The sequence below is a fragment of the Centruroides sculpturatus genome, unplaced genomic scaffold (genome assembly GCF_000671375.1).
Source record: "Centruroides sculpturatus isolate CEXI.00-Female unplaced genomic scaffold, Cexi_2.0 scaffold1087, whole genome shotgun sequence".
NCBI lineage: Eukaryota > Metazoa > Arthropoda > Arachnida > Scorpiones > Buthidae > Centruroides > Centruroides sculpturatus.
Genome location: NW_019385731.1, coordinates 246774 through 273636, shown reverse-complemented (window position 1 = coordinate 273636; position 26863 = coordinate 246774). Strand labels below are relative to the sequence as shown.

The window sequence follows — 26863 nt, the reverse complement described above, 5'->3', positions numbered from 1 at the left end:
GCTGAATGAATACATACACAACATTCTCAACACATCTGTATTACCATATGAATGAGTCCTTAGTGAATACTACAGCCATTGGTTACTATGTATTGTGGAATGGCATGACAGTGTGCTTGCAGAAAAAGGATTAATAATGTAATTCTGGATGCTGTCCTAATGTATTTGTCAACCAGTAAATCTAGAATTGAAAGAATGACAACTGGCCAATTGAAAAGATGATGAATTATATAGCGATTCAAAGCTTTCAAATTAGTGAAAAATCTCCATTTCGGCCTCTATCATTTTAATTAAGTACTGGAATATCAACAAAGCAAAATAATTATAATAATTTCAAAAAATTAGACAAAAAGAAAGAAGAAAAGCATAATTGCATATTCACAAATGAATTTTTTTGTAGAATAAAGTATTATTTGTTCGTTAAATTATTTTTGCAATAAAACTTGTGAAATGATGCACTTTTCTTTATGTTATAAATAAACTATTTTTTCTTTCTGGTATTAGTATATTTATAAAAAAATATATATTTTTTTTCTTTATGTTGTATTCATGGCATAATAGATTTCGTAAAATAATAATTCTATAAATTAAAAATCAAATGTTATAGAAATAAAATGCATATATATACATACATACATACATACATACATACATACATATACTTATATATATGTATGTATCTAGATATTATTTTACTATTTTAAACTAATTAAAATATTTTACTATTCTCGCTTGGATTTTGCCCCCAAAAGTGTTAAGAAAGACACACGGGTGGTGCGCCTGGGTTCGCTCGTGGCCCTCCGGGGGCCGATCCCTAATTGTCAAATGTTCGGATCCGACGCGCTCTGAACTCCCGCTTTGGGTGGCATCCCGGCATTAGGGTCTACGTACTCTTCGCCCTCTCCTCTGTACTGAGCCATTAGACGAGAACGGTCTGAACCCGCTCCGGAAAAATCCAAATTGTACTAGTAAAATAATATAGTTTATACATATTTAATTATAATGAGAAATTATACTATAAGTAAAGTTTAAGAGAATACCTTTGTTGCACATCCCAAACAATGAGTTACAACCTTTGAAATGGCATTCATTAGATTTTTAGTTTCTTTTATCACATTATCTACCTGCACGATACAAAGACAAAACATTATAAAATGAATTCTAAATATTATTATAATTATAATTAATTATCTTTTTTTGTACTTTTGTGAATGTAGCGGCTTTGCCAACTGTAGGATTTTTGACGGTAAATTGAAGCTGTTGGACAAAAGTGGGGACTCGATCTAAATATTCAAGCAGCTCCTTCTTTGGTGGTTCTCCGGGAACCTTAATATTAAAATTATTATTTAATTAATTTCATTCTACAGAACTAATTAAATTATGGATTGTTAAATTTATATCACACTCAATATGTTTATACACACTTGTATCCTTAAAGCAGTCCTCTTCTGTGCTGTGTGAAATTATTAAAATAATGGCTTTTTGAAATCAGGAGCAAATTTTCTAGCTGCAAGAAGTACTGCAATATTATGTACAACAAAGCAACTGACTGCAGTAACAAAGAACAGTTAGTGATATGTGTTCGGTGAGTAGTTCAACAATTCAATGCAAATGAGGAATTCATAGGTCTGTATGAATTTGAAAATACAACTTCTAATTCCATTTAACTTATGCAGTTTGAGGCTTCTGCTCTAGCAGGACAAAAAACTGGAGTGGCTAAAAAATTATTGGATAAAGAGCCTCAAGCTTCATTGTTATTAGCACCAATTGATCCTTTCTTGTTCTGATGATGTTAAAAAGAACAAAGTCAAGTGCAATACTCTGGATGGTTTAAGTTAATAACGTAGTCTCTAAAACAAGAAGCCCAATTCAAGAAAATAAAGAATGAATTACAACTGGAATATGATTTCCAAACACTTGGATTCAGAGCATTGTGTCTAACACATTAAACTTTAAAGGCTAGTATGCCAACCTTGAGAATTACAATGCCCTAAGAAAAGTTGTTTGAAAGAGACATGACATAGGTGAACTGACTCTGCCTAGAAAAAGGAAAGTCTCAGAGAAGCTGGACAAAGGGGATAGTAATGAAGCAAAATTTAACATATGTAAGGGCTACTACAAGAGGTTTAGATCTCATCATCTCTGCAATAAAATCAAAAATCAAGATTCAATCAGCAGTGTTCAGTAACAGATTTTAGAGGAGAATTCTAAATGTTACAAGTCACAGTACTGATTTCTATAAGATTACTTGAAAGTCCAGCTTGCAGCATTTCCATGAATGTACAAATCTGTTCATGATATAAATTTGTTCAGGCAGTTTACCCCAGGAGAAGTGGAATATTTCAGTGAAGTTGTTAAACTTTTGAGGCTTGTTACTGTGATGCAGGCTACATATGTGTAATGTGTTTAGTGCATTAAGGCTTGTAAAAGCATTCCTTGATGCAACAATGATGAAACTGTTTCTGAATAACTTGATGGTATTTAAATTCATAAAGAGAGAACAGAATAGTTAGATCCAGGTAGCTACATAACATCACACACTGGCCTCCCACTAAAAGTTTGCTTCCATAGCTCATCTGCATTTTTTAAAGTTGTTGTTATTGCATAAGACATTCAACTAAGACCTCAAACTTTTTAACAGCAAAAGCAACTTGTTCAAGATGCCATTTGTTTAAAGAAATGGAAAGAAAGCTTAGTATTTGCATGGATGATCAAATGTTATGGCACAAATGCCCCTAAGACATCTCATAAATATGGAGAATGCACAAAGCATTCTCCATATTTATGAGATTTATGAGATCGTATTACATAAGAAACTGGAGATGAGTCAGAAAAATTTGTAGCTAGGAGTTGGTTTGATAGATTTAAAAGCAAACTTTACATTCATAGCTTACATAGGCTAGTATGAATGTTGAGATAATTTGGAAAGAATTTTATTCTATTCTTATTTAAATTTTAACTTATATACTGGTATCATAAATGAATGTTATAATGGCCATTTTATGTGCTTAGTGCTCCATTTTCGGGAATGCATCACAAGTTTTACCCAGGATACGAGTGTATAAACATATTGGATTATATAGAAATTATAAATAATACAATTACCCTTGATATAATGCAATAAACTATGACAAATTTTAATATACTATTAAGTTGCTGTAAAACTGCCATTTTTTAAAATCTTACTAAAAATTACATAAAAATTACTGATGCTCTAATTCAAACTTGAATAAGGATCTAACAGAGTGCCAAGCCAATGTCTTTATTACCTCGGCTTCTGGCTATGTACAAAAGACAATTGTCAAATATCGATCTCAGAAAATATAGAATAAGCTTGATAATTTGAACATTGTCTGCTCATTATCATTTGATCTGAGGAAGTAATTGAAATTAAGAGCATTAATCTAGTTATAAATCAATAAAATCAATTGAAAGGTAGGAGCAAATGTCAAGACGGACGGACAAACTTTGACTTTTGGTGTAGCGAGAGGCGGGTTTGAATATGAATATAATTTTTCGTGGATAGTTCGAGTGCTTAGAAATGTATAAAAATTGCCCTGGTCAGATAACTCGTATTTTTCTAGTAACCTCTAATAAAAATACAAAATAATTTATTAGAGTAGAATGGCCAAAAGTCAGTTAACCACTGTAGATAAAGATTAAACTGCTATCTTATTCAGTAATTTAGAAATATTTAATGATATTTATTCACATTCATCAGTTTTTTGTAAAAGAAAAATACATTTATAATTCGTATCTATGAGCGTGTTTAGATCTCACAGAACGAAACATGGTTAACTAACTTTTGGGTCATCCTGCACCTGCCGTATAATTTGTAGTAATATTAATTTGTACAAGAAATATATGTGAAAATATTGTTATTGATTTCATCATAATTTAGTCATAATATGTAATGACAGGAGAGAAATTTTCATTCTTTAAGCTTCCACACATTATTGTCAGCTAATTGGCAAAGTTAATACACTTCAAAGGCCAGAGCATAAGAGTTCAAAAATAAAGACGATGATGAACATCAATGATAGGCTCAAACAATTGTCAAGATCAAAAGAGACAATCATTGGAACCAATCGTCAACACTCATCGTCTCAATTTTGTCTCCTGTGTACATCAGTCTCCAGGGACTCAGGTTTGGATCCTCAGAAATTTTCGTGGAAGTTTGATCTGGTTAAGTAACATTTACCACCAGTCACCCCCATTGTTGACCTGATTAAACCTATAATGGACATGGAAAAAGGTTGTTTGAGTGCCCAAAGATCTATTTGTTCTGTGTAACGATAGGAAAGAAACTTTGTTAAAAGAGCTCAAATTAGCTCAACTCTCATGATTTTTGATTGGATTGATGGAAGAAGGCACAGCAATTTAACATTTGGGCAATCTGCCAGGGAGACTTTTATGAGAAAGTGGCATTAGATACAAATAAAACCTGGAAAACAAGGCCAGTCCATTAATTTAATCAATGAACCATGCAAAATTTGTAATAGAATCCTTTTTCTTTGAAGAGGATGCAATTTTAATTAAGTGTAATATTTTCCTAATGAAGTTTATTAGTTGCAAAGTCATTAGGGTCCACTTGTTAATGCCAATAAATAAAATAATAGATAATTTTTATAAGCAAAATTTATTAGTAATTCTTAATTTTTGTATCGATTTTAAAGAAATTTTTTATAATTATTGCATTATAATCAGGTATAACGATATAAGAACTAATTATATTCTGAAATAATTACAAAGAAACAAATCATACCTGATAAGAAAAATGTCGAACTACTTTATAAAATTTATTAGCTTCTTCCGCAAAAAACTCTGCTTGAGTAAATAGATCCTAAAGGAAAAGAATTTATAAATTTTAAAGAAATAATAAATCTATTAATTACATAAATAGAATTAATTTAAGTCTGTATTTTTTCCTGTTTCATATATATATATATATAGTCTGTTCAAGGTGAAAAGCAGTGATTATTGTCTGAGGTTAGTATTAGTAACCTTGCTTTTATAGTCCTGCTTATAAACTATGCAAGATATCTGCCTCTAATCTGTGATACTGTCTGTTGTTCATGTTCAAATCTCCATGTAAGCAATAAAAGACAAAAGGAGGAAGATATCCGCACAAAATTACTTTGTAGAAACAGAAATTTATTCACCTTTGTAAACAAGTGAAAGCTGAGTTTGTTCTGAAAAGTCACTTTGGTGCAGAGGCTCATTTTAATCTCTGTTTCAGTGGTTCTTGACCTTTCTGAGGCCTTCATATACTTTTTAGAGTGTTAGCATCAACATATTTAAAAATCGATAAGCAATTCCACGTTTACTATTCTCATGGAACAATAAAGCAATAAATATAACATTTATTGTATTGGATAAAATAGTAAATGTGGAATTGCATATGATAAAGTAAAAACTAAAACTATTCTTGTGGCACATGAGTTGAGAATCGCTGCTCTATTTAATGATTTATTAATTACATTGGATAATCGTTTTTCGTATAAAGTGTACTCAATTATTTTATGTTTATAAGCTTTAATACATTTTTAAATTAAACAACAAAGTTAATTAACCTGTGTGGTTTTAAGTTCTCCTTCTCCCCTAGTAAACTGATACATAGAAAAAGCCATTTGCGACATACTTCGAGCACGTCGTACGATATCATTATCGGTCGTGGGCCATTTATTAGTTTCTGCATCCATCTCCGATGTTAACATCTTCATTTCTAAACCTAATTTGGCAATGCTGGCTTGCTCCTGTAAAAGTTATGTATTTTTTTAGATAGATTCAATTTATGACAAGAAAAGACCTGTAAAATATAAAATTTTCTATATTTATTATGTAAAAACGGTTTACCTCCACATCAAGTTTCATGCATTGTGGTGATTTTGAATTGACATTTGTTGTTGTTGTAGTAGTTGTGGTTATTGTTGTTGTGGTTGTTGTTACTGGTGGAAGAGTTGTCATTGTTATCTATAAAAATAAAGAAATTAAATAAATTTTCACATAATAAAAGTAGAAATAACAATTCCATGTTGGATTTTGGAACAAACATCAAACTGAATAATACAGATAGATTCTTATTGGGCCATAATGTGGCTAATTAAATATTAAGATATTATTCTAAAGGAAGGCCGATAACTATACAAAATGGTAGTTTATATCTTCCAAATTAATTGGTCTGAAAGCTAAAATTGAAAGGTAGTCAGCAGGAGTAGCAGGTTTGAGTCTCACTCTGGTTCAGCCTTTTATTCCAGAATATTTTGAATTAATTAATTAATTTCTAATAATTTAATCTAACATGATCTTGGTGATGATGATAGTGGCTTAACTGCATATTTCTAGTCCAAATTACAGTGGGTGATTGGTTAACAAACAGTTTGGACTGTGAACAAATCAGACAACAAACACTTTTGTGAAAGATTTTTATGTTCAGACAACAAACACATGTTCAGATAAAAAACACAAGAAGTGACATGAAATAATGTATACTTATTGGTCTTCCCTTGTCTCCAGGTGACAATTTGAAACCTTTTGGAGTGTGGGAGATGTCGACATTGACGTTCAACCAATATCGAACAGATAGCATTCCTCCAAACTTCGAAACTCTTCCTTGTAATTCCAGCCTTTCGTTTACCTTTCTGACAGAAAGAATTTTTTATAATCTTCGTGAGACTGTCAGCACTCATTAAGTTTTGCATCGGTTTTTATTTTTGAAAGGTGAGAGTTTAACTGTTTCATCAGATATTTGTTAATGTTTTAACACCAAATTTTGAATTCCATCTGGGCCTTGCATTTAAATAATGTTTTTGTGTGCTAGTTGCTTTCTGTTCTCTTTTTGTAAGTGGTTTTCTGAAAAAGAAACTGATAATATTATGGAGTCTAAAAAGAGTGGAGTGTCAAGAACTGTGCTCACCATAGAAACCAAGCAAGAGATAATAGCCAAGGTAGAGAGCTGGCTAGAGTAGAGAGATAGCAAAGATATTTAATGTTATGGCTCGAACAGGTCTACAGTAGGCACAATCTTGGCTAAGAAAGATATAATCAAGAAGCTCAAGCAGCTAAAAGAATAACGAAAATCACATCTGTGAAACAAAGATGTGGCATTCATGAAAAAATAGAGAGATTGATTTTAATTTGGATAAAAGAAAGAGAAATGAAAATAGATGTAACTAGTATTATTGTCATTCAAAGAAAAAGCTAGAGAAATTTTTGAAGAACTCAAGAAACAAACTCCACATTCATCACATGAGAAGGCAGAATTCAAGGTGTTTTGAAGCAAGCCAGTTCTCAACAATAACATTAAAAATGTTTTGGAAAGAAAAATTTGATATTCTTGAAGCTATCTGGCTCATTCAAAATGCATGGTTATAATTTAACAGCTTTCACAAAGCTGTGTCCCTCCTGCATTCAGGGAGATGTTGATGATGTCCCTGAAATTATGGATGAAATTGTGACAACTGCTAGAGATCTCAAATTGGAGGTAAATGAAGATGACTTTGAAGATCTTATAATGAAACCTCAAACTGATCTGACGACAGAAGAACTCCAAGAACTCTTGAATGAAGAACACAAGAATCTCAGCGAAATGTGTTTTCTTCTGAAAAAAAGGAAGACAAAAGAGGATCAATGCTGACATCTGCTATTAAAGGTCTTTTGAAGTGGGAGGATGTCAGAACAATGGTCTTAGAATGACATCCAAACCAGGTTGAGGTTAACAAGCTTGGGATTGCTACAATGACAATGCTATTAATTACTTCCAAAAAGTCCTGAAGAAGAGCGTATATATTATTATTACAAATAAATAAATGTAGTAAGAAAGTATAAAATTTTTTATTTACTTTTTGGATCTCCAGAACGAATTAATCAAATTCCCATTTCAGGTAGTGGACATGATCTTAAAACAGATTATGTTTGATAACCAATTATCTACTGTACTTGGTATGTCAATTTATAAACATCAAACCTCCTTTAAAATTGTTATATAGAGAACAATTATATATGATAAATATTAATTGTATTTGAATCAGGTAATTTATATCTTTGTATTAATTTAGTAGGAAGATGAAGTGTACTGAGAACTTTACAGTATTTTATTTACCTTTCTAGAGAAAGTGTCTTAATACATTTGTATTGATATAAAATTATGATCATAAAATATTGTTATGTCATTAGTTATAACTGTGACATTTAGCTGTTTATTTATTCTATTTTAATGTTACAGTACATATAAAACTAATACAATGATACAATTTACATGTCTAAAAATATATGTTTGTATGTGATCAATAAGTTCCTAAGTGATGAGGGCTGTAACTGCTGTTATTTTAAGCCAAAATGTATTTCAGGTGGTCAGAATAGTCATGAATATTTATTCAATAAATTAGCTTTATGAAAGCTTTAATGTGTGATTACCCCTTATAAATAACTATTCTGTAAATAATAATAGCGAAAGATTGAAGCTGAAGTTAGAAGCTGTTCCAAAGATGAAGGAGGTATTCAGTTGTATAGTGGAACCATTTGAATATTCTGTAATATTATTTAAAATTCTATTTATTTATTTAAATACTGAATCACAACATAAGAATTTTAAATGTCACAGAATATTCAAATGGTTCCACTTCAGAAGTCAACATAGATCCTTCATCTTTGGAATGGCTTATAACCTAAAGTATAAAGTAGGCCTGTAAATTGGGCCAAAAACATTTGTTCTGTGTGTAAAGTTAATGCTGGAAACATACAAAAGATGTGTTTGTATGTTTTTATCTAATTTCTTTATGAATTATTTCTATGTAAAATAATTTTTTCATTATTTTATTGTTACTACAATTGAATTTTGGCACCCCAAAACTGTTGTGCCCTTAGCTCCGGGCCTAATGAGGCTAATGGAAAATATGTCCTAGATTATTTTATTTATTACACTTATAACATACTAGCAGACCCCGCCACACCTTGTTGTGGCTCAAAATGTATTTATTATAAATGTATAACACTTCCCCCCTAGGAGAAAATGTTTTGAAAAATTTCTTCTTAGTGTACATTCTCTTAACGTACCCTATTAAAACGCAATCAAAAACGCAAAATCCTGCATATAAAATAGTATAATAGAAGCCAAGTTTTTCACAGTAAGCCTTAANATGGAAAAAGGTTGTTTGAGTGCCCAAAGATCTATTTGTTCTGTGTAACGATAGGAAAGAAACTTTGTTAAAAGAGCTCAAATTAGCTCAACTCTCATGAGTTTTGATTGGATTGATGGAAGAAGGCACAGCAATTTAACATTTGGGCAATCTGCCAGGGAGACTTTTATGAGAAAGTGGCATTAGATACAAATAAAACCTGGAAAACAAGGCCAGTCCATTAATCAATGAACCATGCAAAATTTGTAATAGAATCCTTTTTCTTTGAAGAGGATGCAATTTTAATTAAGTGTAATATTTTCCTAATGAAGTTTATTAGTTGAAAAGTCATTAGGGTCCACTTGTTAATGCCAATAAATAAAATAATAGATAATTTTTATAAGCAAAATTTATTAGTAATTCTTAATTTTTGTATCGATTTTAAAGAAATTTTTTATAATTATTGCATTATAATCAGGTATAACGATATAAGAACTAATTATATTCTGAAATAATTACAAAGAAACAAATCATACCTGATAAGAAAAATGTCGAACTACTTTATAAAATTTATTAGCTTCTTCCGCAAAAAACTCTGCTTGAGTAAATAGATCCTAAAGGAAAAGAATTTATAAATTTTAAATAAATAATAATTCTATTAATTACATAAATAGAATTAATTTAAGTCTGTATTTTTTCCTGTTTCATATATATATATATATAGTCTGTTCAAGGTGAAAAGCAGTGATTATTGTCTGAGGTTAGTATTAGTAACCTTGCTTTTGTAGTCCTGCTTATACCTGCTTATAAACTATGCAAGATATCTGCCTCTAATCTGTGATACTGTCTGCTGTTCATGTTCAAATCTCCATGTAAGCAATAAAACACAAAAAGGAGGAAGATCTCCGCACAAAATTACTTTGTAGAAACAGAAATTTATTCACCTTTGTAAACAAGTGAAAGCTGAGTTTGTTCTGAAAAGTCACTTTGGTGCAGAGGCTCATTTTAATCTCTGTTTCAGTGGTTCTTGACCTTTCTGAGGCCTTCATATACTTTTTAGAGTGTTAGCATCAACATATTCAAAAATCGATAAGCAATTCCACGTTTACTATTCTCATGGAACAATAAAGCAATAAATATAACATTTATTGTATTGGATAAAATAGTAAATGTGGAATTGCATATGATAAAGTAAAAACTAAAACTATTCTTGTGGCACATGAGTTGAGAATCGCTGCTCTATTTAATGATTTATTAATTACATTGGATAATCGTTTTTCGTATAAAGTGTACTCAATTATTTTATGTTTATAAGCTTTAATACATTTTTAAATTAAACAACAAAGTTAATTAACCTGTGTGGTTTTAAGTTCTCCTTCTCCCCTAGTAAACTGATACATAGAAAAAGCCATTTGCGACATACTTCGAGCACGTCGTACGATATCATTATCGGTCGTGGGCCATTTATTAGTTTCTGCATCCATCTCCGATGTTAACATCTTCATTTCTAAACCTAATTTGGCAATGCTGGCTTGCTCCTGTAAAAGTTATGTATTTTTTTAGATAGATTCAATTTATGACAAGAAAAGACCTGTAAAATATAAAATTTTCTATATTTATTATGTAAAAACGGTTTACCTCCACATCAAGTTTCATGCATTGTGGTGATTTTGAATTGACATTTGTTGTTGTTGTAGTAGTTGTGGTTATTGTTGTTGTGGTTGTTGTTACTGGTGGAAGAGTTGTCATTGTTATCTATAAAAATAAAGAAATTAAATAAATTTTCACATAATAAAAGTAGAAATAACAATTCCATGTTGGATTTTGGAACAAACATCAAACTGAATAATACAGATAGATTCTTATTGGGCCATAATGTGGCTAATTAAATATTAAGATATTATTCTAAAGGAAGGCCGATAACTATACAAAATGGTAGTTTATATCTTCCAAATTAATTGGTCTGAAAGCTAAAATTGAAAGGTAGTCAGCAGGAGTAGCAGGTTTGAGTCTCACTCTGGTTCAGCCTTTTATTCCAGAATATTTTGAATTAATTAATTAATTTCTAATAATTTAATCTAACATGATCTTGGTGATGATGATAGTGGCTTAACTGCATATTTCTAGTCCAAATTACAGTGGGTGATTGGTTAACAAACAGTTTGGACTGTGAACAAATCAGACAACAAACACTTTTGTGAAAGATTTTTATGTTCAGACAACAAACACATGTTCAGATAAAAAACACAAGAAGTGACATGAAATAATGTATACTTATTGGTCTTCCCTTGTCTCCAGGTGACAATTTGAAACCTTTTGGAGTGTGGGAGATGTCGACATTGACGTTCAACCAATATCGAACAGATAGCATTCCTCCAAACTTCGAAACTCTTCCTTGTAATTCCAGCCTTTCGTTTACCTTTCTGACAGAAAGAATTTTTTATAATCTTCGTGAGACTGTCAGCACTCATTAAGTTTTGCATCGGTTTTTATTTTTGAAAGGTGAGAGTTTAACTGTTTCATCAGATATTTGTTAATGTTTTAACACCAAATTTTGAATTCCATCTGGGCCTTGCATTTAAATAATGTTTTTGTGTGCTAGTTGCTTTCTGTTCTCTTTTTGTAAGTGGTTTTCTGAAAAAGAAACTGATAATATTATGGAGTCTAAAAAGAGTGGAGTGTCAAGAACTGTGCTCACCATAGAAACCAAGCAAGAGATAATAGCCAAGGTAGAGAGCTGGCTAGAGTAGAGAGATAGCAAAGATATTTAATGTTATGGCTCGAACAGGTCTACAGTAGGCACAATCTTGGCTAAGAAAGATATAATCAAGAAGCTCAAGCAGCTAAAAGAATAACGAAAATCACATCTGTGAAACAAAGATGTGGCATTCATGAAAAAATAGAGAGATTGATTTTAATTTGGATAAAAGAAAGAGAAATGAAAATAGATGTAACTAGTATTATTGTCATTCAAAGAAAAAGCTAGAGAAATTTTTGAAGAACTCAAGAAACAAACTCCACATTCATCACATGAGAAGGCAGAATTCAAGGTGTTTTGAAGCAAGCCAGTTCTCAACAATAACATTAAAAATGTTTTGGAAAGAAAAATTTGATATTCTTGAAGCTATCTGGCTCATTCAAAATGCATGGTTATAATTTAACAGCTTTCACAAAGCTGTGTCCCTCCTGCATTCAGGGAGATGTTGATGATGTCCCTGAAATTATGGATGAAATTGTGACAACTGCTAGAGATCTCAAATTGGAGGTAAATGAAGATGACTTTGAAGATCTTATAATGAAACCTCAAACTGATCTGACGACAGAAGAACTCCAAGAACTCTTGAATGAAGAACACAAGAATCTCAGCGAAATGTGTTTTCTTCTGAAAAAAAGGAAGACAAAAGAGGATCAATGCTGACATCTGCTATTAAAGGTCTTTTGAAGTGGGAGGATGTCAGAACAATGGTCTTAGAATGACATCCAAACCAGGTTGAGGTTAACAAGCTTGGGATTGCTACAATGACAATGCTATTAATTACTTCCAAAAAGTCCTGAAGAAGAGCGTATATATTATTATTACAAATAAATAAATGTAGTAAGAAAGTATAAAATTTTTTATTTACTTTTTGGATCTCCAGAACGAATTAATCAAATTCCCATTTCAGGTAGTGGACATGATCTTAAAACAGATTATGTTTGATAACCAATTATCTACTGTACTTGGTATGTCAATTTATAAACATCAAACCTCCTTTAAAATTGTTATATAGAGAACAATTATATATGATAAATATTAATTGTATTTGAATCAGGTAATTTATATCTTTGTATTAATTTAGTAGGAAGATGAAGTGTACTGAGAACTTTACAGTATTTTATTTACCTTTCTAGAGAAAGTGTCTTAATACATTTGTATTGATATAAAATTATGATCATAAAATATTGTTATGTCATTAGTTATAACTGTGACATTTAGCTGTTTATTTATTCTATTTTAATGTTACAGTACATATAAAACTAATACAATGATACAATTTACATGTCTAAAAATATATGTTTGTATGTGATCAATAAGTTCCTAAGTGATGAGGGCTGTTACTGCTGTTATTTTAAGCCAAAATGTATTTCAGGTGGTCAGAATAGTCATGAATATTTATTCAATAAATTAGCTTTATGAAAGCTTTAATGTGTGATTACCCCTTATAAATAACTATTCTGTAAATAATAATAGCGAAAGATTGAAGCTGAAGTTAGAAGCTGTTCCAAAGATGAAGGAGGTATTCAGTTGTATAGTGGAACCATTTGAATATTCTGTAATATTATTTAAAATTCTATTTATTTATTTAAATACTGAATCACAACATAAGAATTTTAAATGTCACAGAATATTCAAATGGTTCCACTTCAGAACTCAACATAGATCCTTCATCTTTGGAATGGCTTATAACCTAAAGTATAAAGTAGGCCTGTAAATTGGGCCAAAAACATTTGTTCTGTGTGTAAAGTTAATGCTGGAAACATACAAAAGATGTGTTTGTATGTTTTTATCTAATTTCTTTATGAATTATTTCTATGTAAAATAATTTTTTCATTATTTTATTGTTACTACAATTGAATTTTGGCACCCCAAAACTGTTGTGCCCTTAGCTCCGGGCCTAATGAGGCTAATGGAAAATATGTCCCAGATTATTTTATTTATTACACTTATAACATACTAGCAGACCCCGCCACACCTTGTTGTGGCTCAAAATGTATTTATTATAAATGTATAACACTTCCCCCCTAGGAGAAAATGTTTTGAAAAATTTCTTCTTAGTGTACATTCTCTTAACGTACCCTATTAAAACGCAATCAAAAACGCAAAATCCTGCATATAAAATAGTATAATAGAAGCCAAGTTTTTCACAGTAAGCCTTAATCCTGTCCCTCTCCCCCATGGGGGAATGTCGAAAAATCCCTTCTTACTGTACATTCTGTTGACGTACCCTATTAAAACGCAATCAAAAACGCAAAAACCTGCATCTAAAATAGTATAATAGAAGCAAAGTTTTTCACAGTAAGCCTTAATCCTGTCCCTCTCCCCCCAATAGGGTAATTTCGACATGTATTCGACAGCCTATGTCCACCCTGAGGTTCCATTCTAAATATTGGTGAAAGAATTTTTGAAATCGGATGAGTAGTTTTGGAGATTACCTGCTGCATACAAACTAACATACAAACATTACCTCTTTATTATATTAGTATAGACAAAGCAGTGACATACAGTTGGCTATGCGACATTTTAGAAATGATTATGTAATGCTTTTTTAATGTCCCTACCCCTTTGTAATGCATTGAAACAATCTGAAAGTATCCATCCACCTGTATCCGCATTATGTAATTTAAGGATGGCCCCTTTCTGGTCCCCTTGAAAACAGTTTGATGTTTATTCTGAAATAAATAATTATTTTCCGTAACAGTAATTAAAGTATTAAATTAAAAATATATAAAATTATTATATTTAAAAATAAATGTTGTAAATATAGATTATCAATAATTTGACTATTGTCGTATTGATCTGTTATTGGAAACGTTTGTGTGTACAGATTTCTTAAACTTATAAATCAATAAATCAATGATTACTGATAATGAGAAAAATAACATCATCATCATCATTTATAGACTTCAAAATGATTAAAATGTATGAGATTAACTGATTCCTTTGCTCAGGATTTGTATCTGAGTTAGATCTTTGAAAATATTTTTAAAACTTTGGCTCTTTTACCTCATGGATTCTAGGATAATCTTTTTGCCATATCCATTGTGGTTTGGTCCAGGCCTGCAATGGGTCAACTGGGTGGTCAGGGAAGGTGCCCAATATATCCAGGACAGACTACCCACAAAAAATTCCTGGGATTCTCTACCCGGATTTGATCCTGGCTCCGTAGAGCATTGGCTGATGCATCGAGTACCTTGGCCATTTGGCCGATTCCTTGGAAGTTTTCGTGAGTGATCTGATTCAGTACATTGAGCCCAAAGCCGTGCATTGGGGGCAGTGGCGTAGCGTGGGTGTCAGCCGCCCACGCTACGCCTTATTTAGGTATCTCAATTTAAAAGACTAAAATTCAGTTTTGTCACAGAATAAGTAATGAAAAATTCCGTGCTAGTGTTGTCATCTTTTTAAAATCACTGACCCTGACGGCAGGTGAGGTTTGTTCGAACAGAAGTTCCTGATGCATGCATATATCATTTTGCAATGAAAAATAATTTGCAGTGCATGCTGGTTCTAAATTAGTTACAGTTAGCAACTAGGGAGACTTGGGTAGGAATAACATAAGTAATGTAGATGACTTAGCCCTATTGGATATTGGAAGTGTATAAGAGTACGAATGAATCGTACAAGCAAAAAAAGAAAAAGGTCAACAGATTGCGCATGATACCCCTGGACGGTGAATCGGATGGTAACACTATTCCCACTATTCCGTGCTCATTTCAATTGGTCTGAATCATAGGTGAATGAAAACATGAAATAAATTGGTTCAAATTCTTACAAGATATTATTATTATTTATTGTCAAATTTTTCCGCCCCTTAAAAAGTGCCACCCGGGGCGGGCCGCCCCTGCCGCCCCCTATGCTATGCTACTGATTGGGGGTTTAACAAATCAATACAGCAGGGAAACAGATCATGTCATTCGTTGCCATGAATTGATTCCCATTCATTGCCATGAGTGTACAGGCTTTACGTCTGTACACTCTTAGTAATCTGGCACCTTCTGTGCAAGAAATGGCCCGATTAGCGAGAATCTTCTGTATTATAACAACTTTTAATAATTATTCAATAACAAAGAAATTCATAAAAATTTATTTCTGTTTACATTTCTCATTTTAATGCTTAAATTTCCAGTAATATATCCAATAAAATTTCACACTTGAGATTGGATTTTTGAGTTTTCTAATTAGAGAATACCTCAATAAAAATCTAGTGGAGGATACAGATTCTATATACTGTAACCTTCTTGGACTCCAGCTTAACTTGTGATAGTTCATTTGAAGTATTATGCTAAAGAGAATTTCTCATTTTTTGCCTTACAACTGTTGAAGGCTTTTAAATAGCTATTAGAAACTGTGGAAGACAATAGCTAGAACATGGAAAAAAGTTAAAATTCAGTGGCAGAATGTTGAAGAATATATGGATAATTTCTAATTAATATGCAGAGGGACTTTTCACGCTGCTAATTTTAACATCTTAATTATAAAAAAGTTTGTATGTAATACTCAGAGCCAAATTTAGACTAATTATGGACCTACACTACATATAGGAGGTCCACTTCATTAAATACTAGTGGGAAATATGTATTAACTGTTCTCGAGAATAGAACAAAGCCCCTTGTAATGTAAGGCCTAAAAGCTATAACTTGTTTAGTAAATCTGGCTCTGGTAATACTGAAGATATGACGGTAAAAAATAAAATGTAATATATTATTTGAAAAAACGATTTACTTCAGTTTGTGGTGAAGTATTAGATGCAGATACTGGTATATGGCCTTGACAATATTCATTGATTTCGTAGGCTAAACTCGTAACGTCATTGACGAGAGATCGCCACACGTCGATAAACACGTCTAAGTTTTCTCTTGCAATCTTACTATTTGGATGCAGACAATGAGTGTAACAAGCACTCATGACCTGAAAATTACAGATTATTTTAGAAATAAATAATAAATTAAGACGAATGATGCCATATTTTTAGAGTTTTACCAACCTGCGGGCCATAAACTTGCAAACAAGATTCTATACTTTTTGATGATATCTGTTGCGCTTCAGTGATTGCAACGTGATGAAGCATTTTGCAAACCTAAATTTAAAAAAAAAGGTATTTATTTTTTTAAAAAGAAGATAAAATAATATTCTAAATTCCTTAGTTATTATTCTTACTTCTTGTACATAATCTACGTGTTCCTTAAATTTATCGGTGTAATCTTCTAATTTTGAAAAATCGCCAGTCATAGAAATATGTTTCATTTTACAAAGAAGATTTGTTTCATTCCTTAGTTTTAACAATTCATCAGAAAGCTCCAGAGCTGTATCTTGCAACTAAATAATAAAAAATGGTACATAAATGTTAACAAATTATTATAATATAACTTTAAATCATAAATGTATCAGGGAAAATATGATCTTGGTAAGAGAATATAGGAGCCCATAATAGAAAAGAGGCTGAGGAAGGCATGCACGGGAGAGTTTTAAGGTTTAACCATTTCTGTTTGGGAAGAATTAAGAAATTAAATAGTGTTTTGTATATAACTTATATTTATTTTGTACCTGTTGAGTCTGTTGTGTTGTGTTACTTTATATACATTATAAAAATTAATACACTAAAAAAGGGTTTCCAAAATAAGTGATTATGTCCAGTGAATATTGTTGATTTTAGCTTAATAAATTATGTTTTTTTTTTAAACCCCACACTTTTAAAAATAGTGCACATGGACTTATACTGAAGGAACAACAAAAAAATATTAATACAGACTTGCTAAGTTGGATATTGCTAAGTTTAACATTTGGAGGAAAATTTATCTATGTGTGGCTGCTTACCATAAAATTTTGAAATCCTAATTTGAGTAATGTGTAGAATGTAAAGATGTTATTGTTACATATACAAGTACATATTACATTAATTAAAAAATATTTTTTATTTTTTATCGGGAATTTCTATAAGCCTCACTACTGTTTTATAAGCATCGAGAAGAAAATATGATTACTTTAAGGAAATTGACAGTTTAAATACAAAAGAAAACACTTTATTTCTATGAACTTTAACTCATGATAACTTCAACTTATTAAAACAAACACAAGTTTCAAACTTCACAAGCTTCTGGAATGTTGTGGGTATCCTTCAAATGTTATCATAAGCTGTAAACTACTCAAACTAATTCACTGATGAATGCACCTATGCCCATGTTCACTTCTTATCCTGTAAATATCACCTTAGATAATGATAGATTGTGTGCCAAAATATATGGTCTATTTGATAACTTAATGTAAGAGATATTTGATGTGTGAAAATGCTCTTTTCTTGGCTAAACATTTGGCACATACAAACCACTATCAGTCCAAGGATCATACTTTGTGAACCACTGGTTTATAACATACAGAAATCATAAAGCATATTATTTATTATTATTAATATAATATCCTCTGCTATTAATTTTCTTTTATAATTTATTAATTAATGCAACAGTTATAAAAATAAATATTTTTACAATTATTTAGTCCAACAAGTAGCAAACTGAAATTCATTAGACTACACAACCTATTCAATAGCTGAAATTAGTCCAGAAAGTAGGATATTTCCTACAATTTCATTCTAATACAATTCTATAAATTTAATTTTAAGTAGAATTTCCTTAAATATCACCCTGGAGATGACAAGTAAAATGATATGCTTTTTGTGCAACACATATGATAATAGAAAGCTTGTGATTAAAGAAGTTATTCAAATGAATGGCCAGATTCTTATCTGGCTACATTAAGGCTAATTAATAATTAAGGAATTAAGTAATTTGGGTAGAAGTAGGTAATTAAGCCACCATCTTTAGAAGAAGTCCAGTCTGAAGGACAAAAACAATGCATGCCTGATTTGAGGATAAATTGAAACTGTTATATATGGCTGATATTATAAAGAATAATATAATATGTGAAGTGGGAAACTACTAGTGTAGTTGGCTTATAGTAAATATCTTCAATTACACATTGCATAAAAAGCCACTTATTCTATTTCAGTTTAGGCCTGGAGCTAAAGATGCAACAGTTTTGGGGTGCCAAAATTCAATTGTAATAACAATAAAATAATGAAAAAATAATTTTACATAAAAATAATTCATAAAGAAATTAGGTAAAACAAGTCTTACTTGTTGTCTAAGATCTTTAGTTGCTTGTAGAGTTTGAAAAACAAAAGTTTCCAGTCTATCCGTTGGTGATGTTGTGCCGGCTTGATCCTGTATAGAAGTAAATGATTAAATACATACATATTTGAAATATAATAAGTAGAAATAAAGAAAATAATTTATATAAATTTCTTAATAAAAAACATTTTACATCAGAAGAAGCTTAGCTTAGTAAAAAACCAGTGGAACTCTATACAAAAATAACAATATCATGAATTAACATAATTATACTGTATAGGGGTTCTCCATAAATTACTTAATGCAGTGAACTATACTACTTATATCACTGCTTTATGTTATATACATAATTAATAAATTAATGTAGCATTCAATACCTTCTGCTGTGCATTATTCCTTAATATAATTAAGGTTGTAAATTGAGGATTTGGACTATGCATTTTTGAAAGAGGGTATGCATGACGGAATAATGGATCATTACAGAAAGGATGGAATGGTAGTTAAATGTATAAAAATAGTATTATGCGATTTATGAATAAGCCCAGATGTATAAGCACTTTGTGACTCTTTATTGAATCTCACTGTATAAGTGGAATTGGAATGGATTTTGAGATTTTTTAATCCTTCCTCCATCAACCATACATACTATACTTCAAGCTTTACAAATTGCAAACAGCACTAATAGACCATCTCAATTGATTGTGACGTACATGTACAAGTTACACTCTATAAGTGCTATAATTCAATAACTGATCTACACTTGTGTCCAAAATTAAAGAAATACACACAAATATACATGCAAAAATGGCCCTCCATCACAATGAATCATCCAAATACCTTCTCTGAGGTATGAGATAAGCTAATGATATATCAAGAATGCAATGTTAGTGGTCCTAACAGCTGATAATTTGTCAGATACAATTTTGCTGTATATATAGCACATTACATTTTGAACAAGACAGTTTGGAAACTATTATTTACTAATACAGTTTTAATACAATTTATTGAGATGGACGGATACATATTTTTAATTTCAAGAGATGCTAATCTGTAGGACTTGGTTATGTTGGATCTTATTTAAATTATCAATCAATGCTTCAGTATTTTTGTATTTTGTATTATACTAAGTCACCAAAGTATATACAATTTAGACCATTTTATTTATTATTTTAGTTTAGCCTCTTCAGTTGGATAAAGGCTTAAGAATAAAGGATAGCAGTGTATCTGTACAACATTACATTTTGTTGCACAAGTACACTTCTATTGTGCCTTATTTACACGATACTTGTGCGATAGAATGACACTTCACTGACTTTCATATGACACAAGTTTCGGCTATTTATGTTTCATGGTGTTGATTTTACACAGGTTTGTGTTCGTTGCTTTAATTTGTGTTGGTTTATTGCTAATATTTTAACTCCTATCAGTAAAAAATATCTGTGTTAAGTTTATTTTTTATATTAATTTCTATTTTTTAAACTCTTTCTGTCCTATGAATACTAAGATAGCCTTTTATCATATTTTAAACAGATTCATAACAGTTTGATTGAAGCATTAGCATAACCAAGGGCCTAGGGCTCCCTGGTTATACTTATCTATGTAAGTAAATAAATAAAGAAAATTGAATAAGTACAAGAAATAAATATGAATGTGACAAATGCACTTATACACATTTATAATACTTGTTTTAAACATGAAGAATTTAAAATTGTTTCTTTGTCTCTTTTCTTGATTAACCTCCAAAAAATACAATATGTAATTAATAGTATATGATGGGAATACAGAAGATTTATCAAAAAAATAAGGGATTGTAAAGATATAAAGATAATGACAATAAGGCATAGATTTGTCATACTTTTATTATATAAGGGAGGATCAATAAATAAGGCCACAAGTTATCTGCTCCATACTTTGAATCTATTGCAAAAGACCAGGGACACTTGAGAGGTTGTCATTCTCTTCCATAACAATTAAACACTGCACACTGCCCAATGTATCTGTTTCCACATTGATGATGTGCACTGGGAGGTTTTAGAACACAATCCCTATAGTCTGAACCTGGTACTTGGCAATTTCCATCTCTTTGGGCCCACGAAAAAACATTCTGTGGACAGCAATTTCTGACTGTGGAGAACATGCTACAAACTGCCATCACCCAGCTAGAGGATCTTGATACAAAATTGGATATTTGTTGTTGTTGTCGATACCGTGTTGTTATTTATGTTTGTATACTGGCACAATGAAGTGACCTTCTTTATCAACATAATTGGATATATTGATTATCTAATAGAACAAACTTGGTGATTATGTGGAAAAAGTGTTCTTACCAATGTATGTCTGGTTGTAGTTTCACATTTCTACTAATAGAGGTATGTTCAGAAATCCATTTGTTAACTTGTCTATTGATCCTCTCTTGTATTTTGCATAGAGTTGTAAAAAGTTTATTGATACAAACCCACAAAATTTAGTTTATTAGTATTAAACTAGTTGAAGATGACAGCATTACGTATGCAGACTAATGAGTTAGGAAAGCTCTTTTCACTTTACAAAAGATTTTAGATGGATAATTAATTATAGTTAAAGATAAATAATTTTTCAATGTTAGGATACTACATTATATATACAAGCACTAAGCATACTCTAAATATTATTACTCTTAGTAAATATAAATTGGTTATCTCACTATGTGTAAATAAACAATCTATATACACCAGCAATATGCTTAATAAGCAAAAGAACACTTTCTAGTCACCATTCATAAACATCATTTGGTTTAAAATCCCGACTTTGAATCTTAAGAGAATATAACCTGGTATTATTTATTTATTTTTTGACTCTCTGCCCTATGGTCACTACCTTTTTCCATGCTTGTTGTGGACAGTACTGAATTGATGGCAACTTGCACCTGAGGTAAAACTGATTATTACCACTCCGGGACCCAGAATGGTTGTCAATAAAGAGCACTTGTAGCACTGGCACTCTTGCATGAACTATTTATAAAAAAGTGTATTTATGGGACATCATTATATTTAGCTTATTATTATTTTTTATTTATTTATATTCCTTTTGGATATTTTTGACTTCTTGTGTTGTTGCTTCAGGCAGTTGCCTGTTACCTCATTCAGCAAGCTGGCTGTGATTCTTGAATTTGGCTACATCCACAAGATTGGCACAATTAGAGGAAAGATTGATATATCTGGGACTTGATATATCATCCACAATAAATTCTTGTAGTTCAATCCCAAGTCTTCCATAGCTGCAGGATGATGCATTAACCATCTCAGTCTTCTGATTGCGGTATTTAAGGTAATTGGAAAGGTTCATTTGCATATTAATTGTATTGTTAGAATATACAGGTTGTTTTTTTTTTACATATTACACTCAATATCTTCAAAGTTTGTTTAGAAAAGTTTTATTTAGAAATATTAAATATATTTTAAATCTTTAAACTGATGTTTAAATAAATATCTTACCAAATTATCACCCTCTCTAAGTAACTGGCTTAATTCGATTTTAATTCGATCGCACAGTAAAAGAATTTTTTCTCTATGTTCGTGAGTTGTATAGGCAGAATCGGTGAAGTCTTGAGTACGTTCTACAATAGCGTCAAAAGCATTATTCAGCTGAGTTCTGTAGCTGACATCAATCAATGTCATATGCCCCATTTCAATCATTTCCTACAAATAACAAATCAGTTATCATTTAAAAATTATAAATTAGTTATTTGATATGAATTTAAAAATACAACCTCAAACTTTTTAACTGCATTGTGAACAGTTAAACATTGTTCTAGTTCTTCTGCCTGCCATATACTTCCTGAAATAGATCTATAACCGCCGTTCTGGTTTGATTCTCCATTTGTCGTTCCCGTTGCTAGATCTGGTATCACTCCTTCTTTAACAATGAAATGAATAAGGTCGATTGCTCTTCTAATCTGGATGAAGACCGTATCTCTGTTTTCTCGGGCTGTTTCGCAGTCTGGATGGCGAAGACAAGCCTGTGTATGAAATTTATATTTGTCAAACTGTTTATAAATCAGATTGATTCTGTTTATAGGATTACAACACTTACTTTTGAAGAAGTTAAAAGCATCATGGCTGAGCGATCTAATAATTTTTTAGTCACTATCATTTGAGAGCGTTGCCGTTCATCTTTCAGAACCTAAATCATTTTAAAATTAAATGAAATTCAATCATGCAAAATGGTTTAGTGAATAAAAACAAAAATTTTACTCACATTTTGTTTGTGACTTGTCAAGCGAGCAAGTTCAACCATTTCTGCACCAAAATGACTGAAAGCTTTAACAAATTCGGTAAAATTTGCTACGTTTTCGAGTCTGTTTAAACTTATCGACACCTAATATGAATGCAAATCGTTTTTTGATTAAACTATGACATTGATTAATCTAAAAATATATTATTTTAGTCCTTGGATGTCTTCCAAAAATTATACAAGAGTCAATAAATTGAATTAAATGTTATTGCTTACTCTATCTTTGGCACCAAGTAACTGCTTAACAACAACAGTATCGGTTAACAAGAGAACACGAGTCACAGACGAAAGTAAAGATCGAGCGGCTCGAACCATCTGGTGCTTGTCGGCGATCGGACAACTGTGTCTACTTTCCAGATGATAGATTTCACACAACTGTTCTATCATTGCGCCTATCAAATTTTGATTAAGCAATAATTAGAGAAAACATAAAATGCTAAGCTAAACTGATAACATATAGCAAGCTTTAGAAAGTAATAAACTGCTAAATCCTTTTCTGATTTCCACACAGATAATAAATACTATTTTGTATTATAGTTCATAGCATTTCTATATTAATAATCTTTAATAATCCACGATATTGTTATATATCAGGAGTGACCAAACCTTGTCATAGGAGCCATACACTATATATTAGAAATACACAAGGATTGTATCCTCTATTAGAAGGCTTATTGGAGAGCTGCATTATGTATTTATATTATATATAGTTAAAATATTACTGTATAGTATGTAAAGCTCACTGTTACTTTATGAATGTACCCTAAGCTTTCAGTTGCCTGTTTGAGGTTAAGTTGAGAGTTACAATCCCCATGTCCCAATACCCATAATAGATAATTTACAAAAATAATATGTATGTATAATATGTACCAAATTTATAAAAAGTAATTGTGTAAGTAAGGGAGCCGTATGCCTCTCGCAAACCAGAGTTTGGCCACTGTGGTCATATATGATTCAATCAACTAATTTATGAACTTACCCGCAGCTCTGGCATCCCTGCAAACTTCGTACATGTCAATTTTGATTTCTGGATTATCCTCCGCAATTGCCTCTCCGATAGACACGAATCTGTCGACGGCCAAATAGATAGCCTGACCCACTCTAATAACGGCATTCGACATCTTGCTTCCCGATCTTGTATACTTTTCCTTTGTATTTGTTGAGGTAGGAATCTAATTATTATAATAATCTATTTTTAACAATAATTAAGTCCCATCTGAATAGTAAATTCTACTGTTAAGTTACATTCTGATATAGAATGGAGCGATATTTGTGCAAATGTATATGATACGCGCCTCGGAAAAGTATGAAGGATAGCTTTAAAATGTCACGTAGACTATAGAATTATTGATGAAGTCATTTGAATTATAATAGTTGTGTTCAATCAATCTATCGAATGATCTGGTTTAGAGATTTTACGAGTACTGAAAAATAAAAATGATTTATTAATAATAAATCATTTCTATTTTATGATTACAGGTAATTAAATATTATTTTAATTTATTATTCATGATTGATTATAAAATTGGCTATGAATTGTAATTTTTTATAGGAAAATCAACACTTTATAATCACTGCTGACATCTTAAAACCGTTATAAATTAAAATTATGAGACAATTATGCTTTAATGGGTTGTTAATTTAAAGTTTTTACTCCAGTAAAAACATAATTTATTCAAAATTATACCAGATTTATGCTTTATTACAATTAAATTGTGCATTACTGGGCTATAAATATTTAAAGATAATGCAATAAAGCATAATTTTCTTAAAATTATGCTTTAGTTAAGTGAAATTATGCAACTGTTTGCTAGAAATATTCAAATATAATATAATAAAGCATAATTTTATTATAATTTTCTTAAAATTATACTAGAATTATGATTTACTGGTGTGTAATATCCAAATAAACTATTATTATAGCACACTTAACTGTAATTTTCTTATAATTTTAATAAAATTAAGCATTATCAGCATAAAATCTTTAAAATATTAAGCAAACAAAGCATTATTTCACTCCAGTAAAGCATAATTTTGAGCTTCATTCAGAGTTTTCGATATTTTTAAAGTCATAAATTAATATTTAATGAAGGCATAAACTAGATTTTTTGTTCCATTAAGTATAGTTTATATAAGGATTATCAAATTTATATAAAAATTAAATATAAATCCCTCAGAATCAAAGCTTAAATTGTTTGATTTTATGGGAAAAACCTATCAGATTTAAAGTTAAAACTATATTTTTATGTTACAAAACACCATAATGTTATATATAAACTGATTAAAAATGATCAATTTACCTTATAGTAATTGAACTATCAGCAATTAAAACTTAAATGGAATTAAATTAATTCCTCAAGCATATCTTACTCTATTTTAAGACTTAATTACAATTAAATTCTCTAAATTATAATACTAATGAAATGCTTACTGATGCTATAATTAGTTTGTTTTGATGGGGATATAACACTTCAGCATCAACGGAACGACATTTTGGCTTCTCTGAGGCTTCTAAACTTTGAAATTTTAATTAGAATTAATTAATACTCCTCTCCTTGATCTCATTAGAAGCGAATTTGGAGTTGTTTGGGTAATTGTGCTCGTCTAAGTCGTTAGTTAACTCATCGGAACACGACCGGCGCCGAGCTACTTTACCTTTGAAATCTCCCCAAATTTGGGGATTTTTTAAAGGAAATCCACGCGAAAACGTTCTTAAATGCGTTCTCTAACGTATATTATCGTTAAAATATACATTAAACAGGATATAAAATTGATATCAAAGAAAGAAGCGGAGGAGTAGGAGTTGACGGATAAGGCGCCCCTGTAAAAGGTTCTTCACTGCCCGACACGAGTGATTTGGAGAAAGATACCTTTAGGAGCGTTAACGTTTACGATCGATTAATTGTAATAATCGATTGTAGAAAAATGTATATTGCCGCTTACCTTCCTCCTATGATGCATCGTCATTACCTTTCGTTGCTATATTCTTTAATCAATGCGCTGTGATCGACATCTGGAATGAGTCGGAACGAAAATCGATTGAACTGCAGTGCGGCGAAGCAACCCATCTTCATTACTCGCGGAAATTATTTAAATTTACAACTTACCTAGTCGATTATTAATAATCGATTTTCGACGTAAATAAAATTAATCGATCCATAGAGATCGTAAAAAATACGCACACGCAATCACCTATAGAAGTATCGTTTTCGGTCGGAAAGTCGAAATTAAAAAAAAAATAATAAAATAAAAAATAACGATAAAAAAATTCCAGAGGGTGCTTGCTGTTGTTTACAAATGGCGACTCGCATTGACGTGATTGTCACGACTTTTTGTTTTGCGATTACGATAGATAATTATCACCGTTGCTCGGTTACCGTGTTGTTTATTTGTAGTTGCTATAGAGGAGTTTGGATTATTTTGAAAAATTCATAAATTTGCGTGCTCGTTTGTGTAATTTTTCCCCCAAAATATCGTGAGGTTCGAAACACGTGGTTTCCGAAATGACGTTTGCGTGTTTTAACCTATCTTTCCTTGGATTCTTTCCAGTTTTTAAAATCGTATAAAATAAAGTTTTCACGGAAAACGATGAT

At 31.0% G+C, this 26863-nt stretch overlaps 1 protein-coding gene across 1 annotated transcript; it reads right to left on the bottom strand.

Moving 5' to 3' along the window:
* Positions 1-611: 611 nt before the first annotated feature.
* On the bottom strand, positions 612-26503 carry LOC111641618 (alpha-catulin-like). The gene is made up of 17 exons (XM_023387820.1): positions 26214-26503; positions 24250-24442; positions 23487-23662; positions 23235-23354; positions 23070-23159; positions 22747-22995; positions 22472-22675; positions 19005-19091; positions 17032-17190; positions 16859-16951; positions 16597-16782; positions 10755-10871; positions 10472-10654; positions 9653-9730; positions 1204-1326; positions 1041-1124; positions 612-965 (listed from the first exon to the last, which is right to left on the bottom strand). The coding sequence occupies exons 1-17, from the start codon at positions 26235-26237 to the stop codon at positions 822-824; spliced, it is 2310 nt and encodes a 769-aa protein (XP_023243588.1). The 5' UTR covers positions 26238-26503; the 3' UTR covers positions 612-821.
* Positions 26504-26863: the final 360 nt, after the last annotated feature.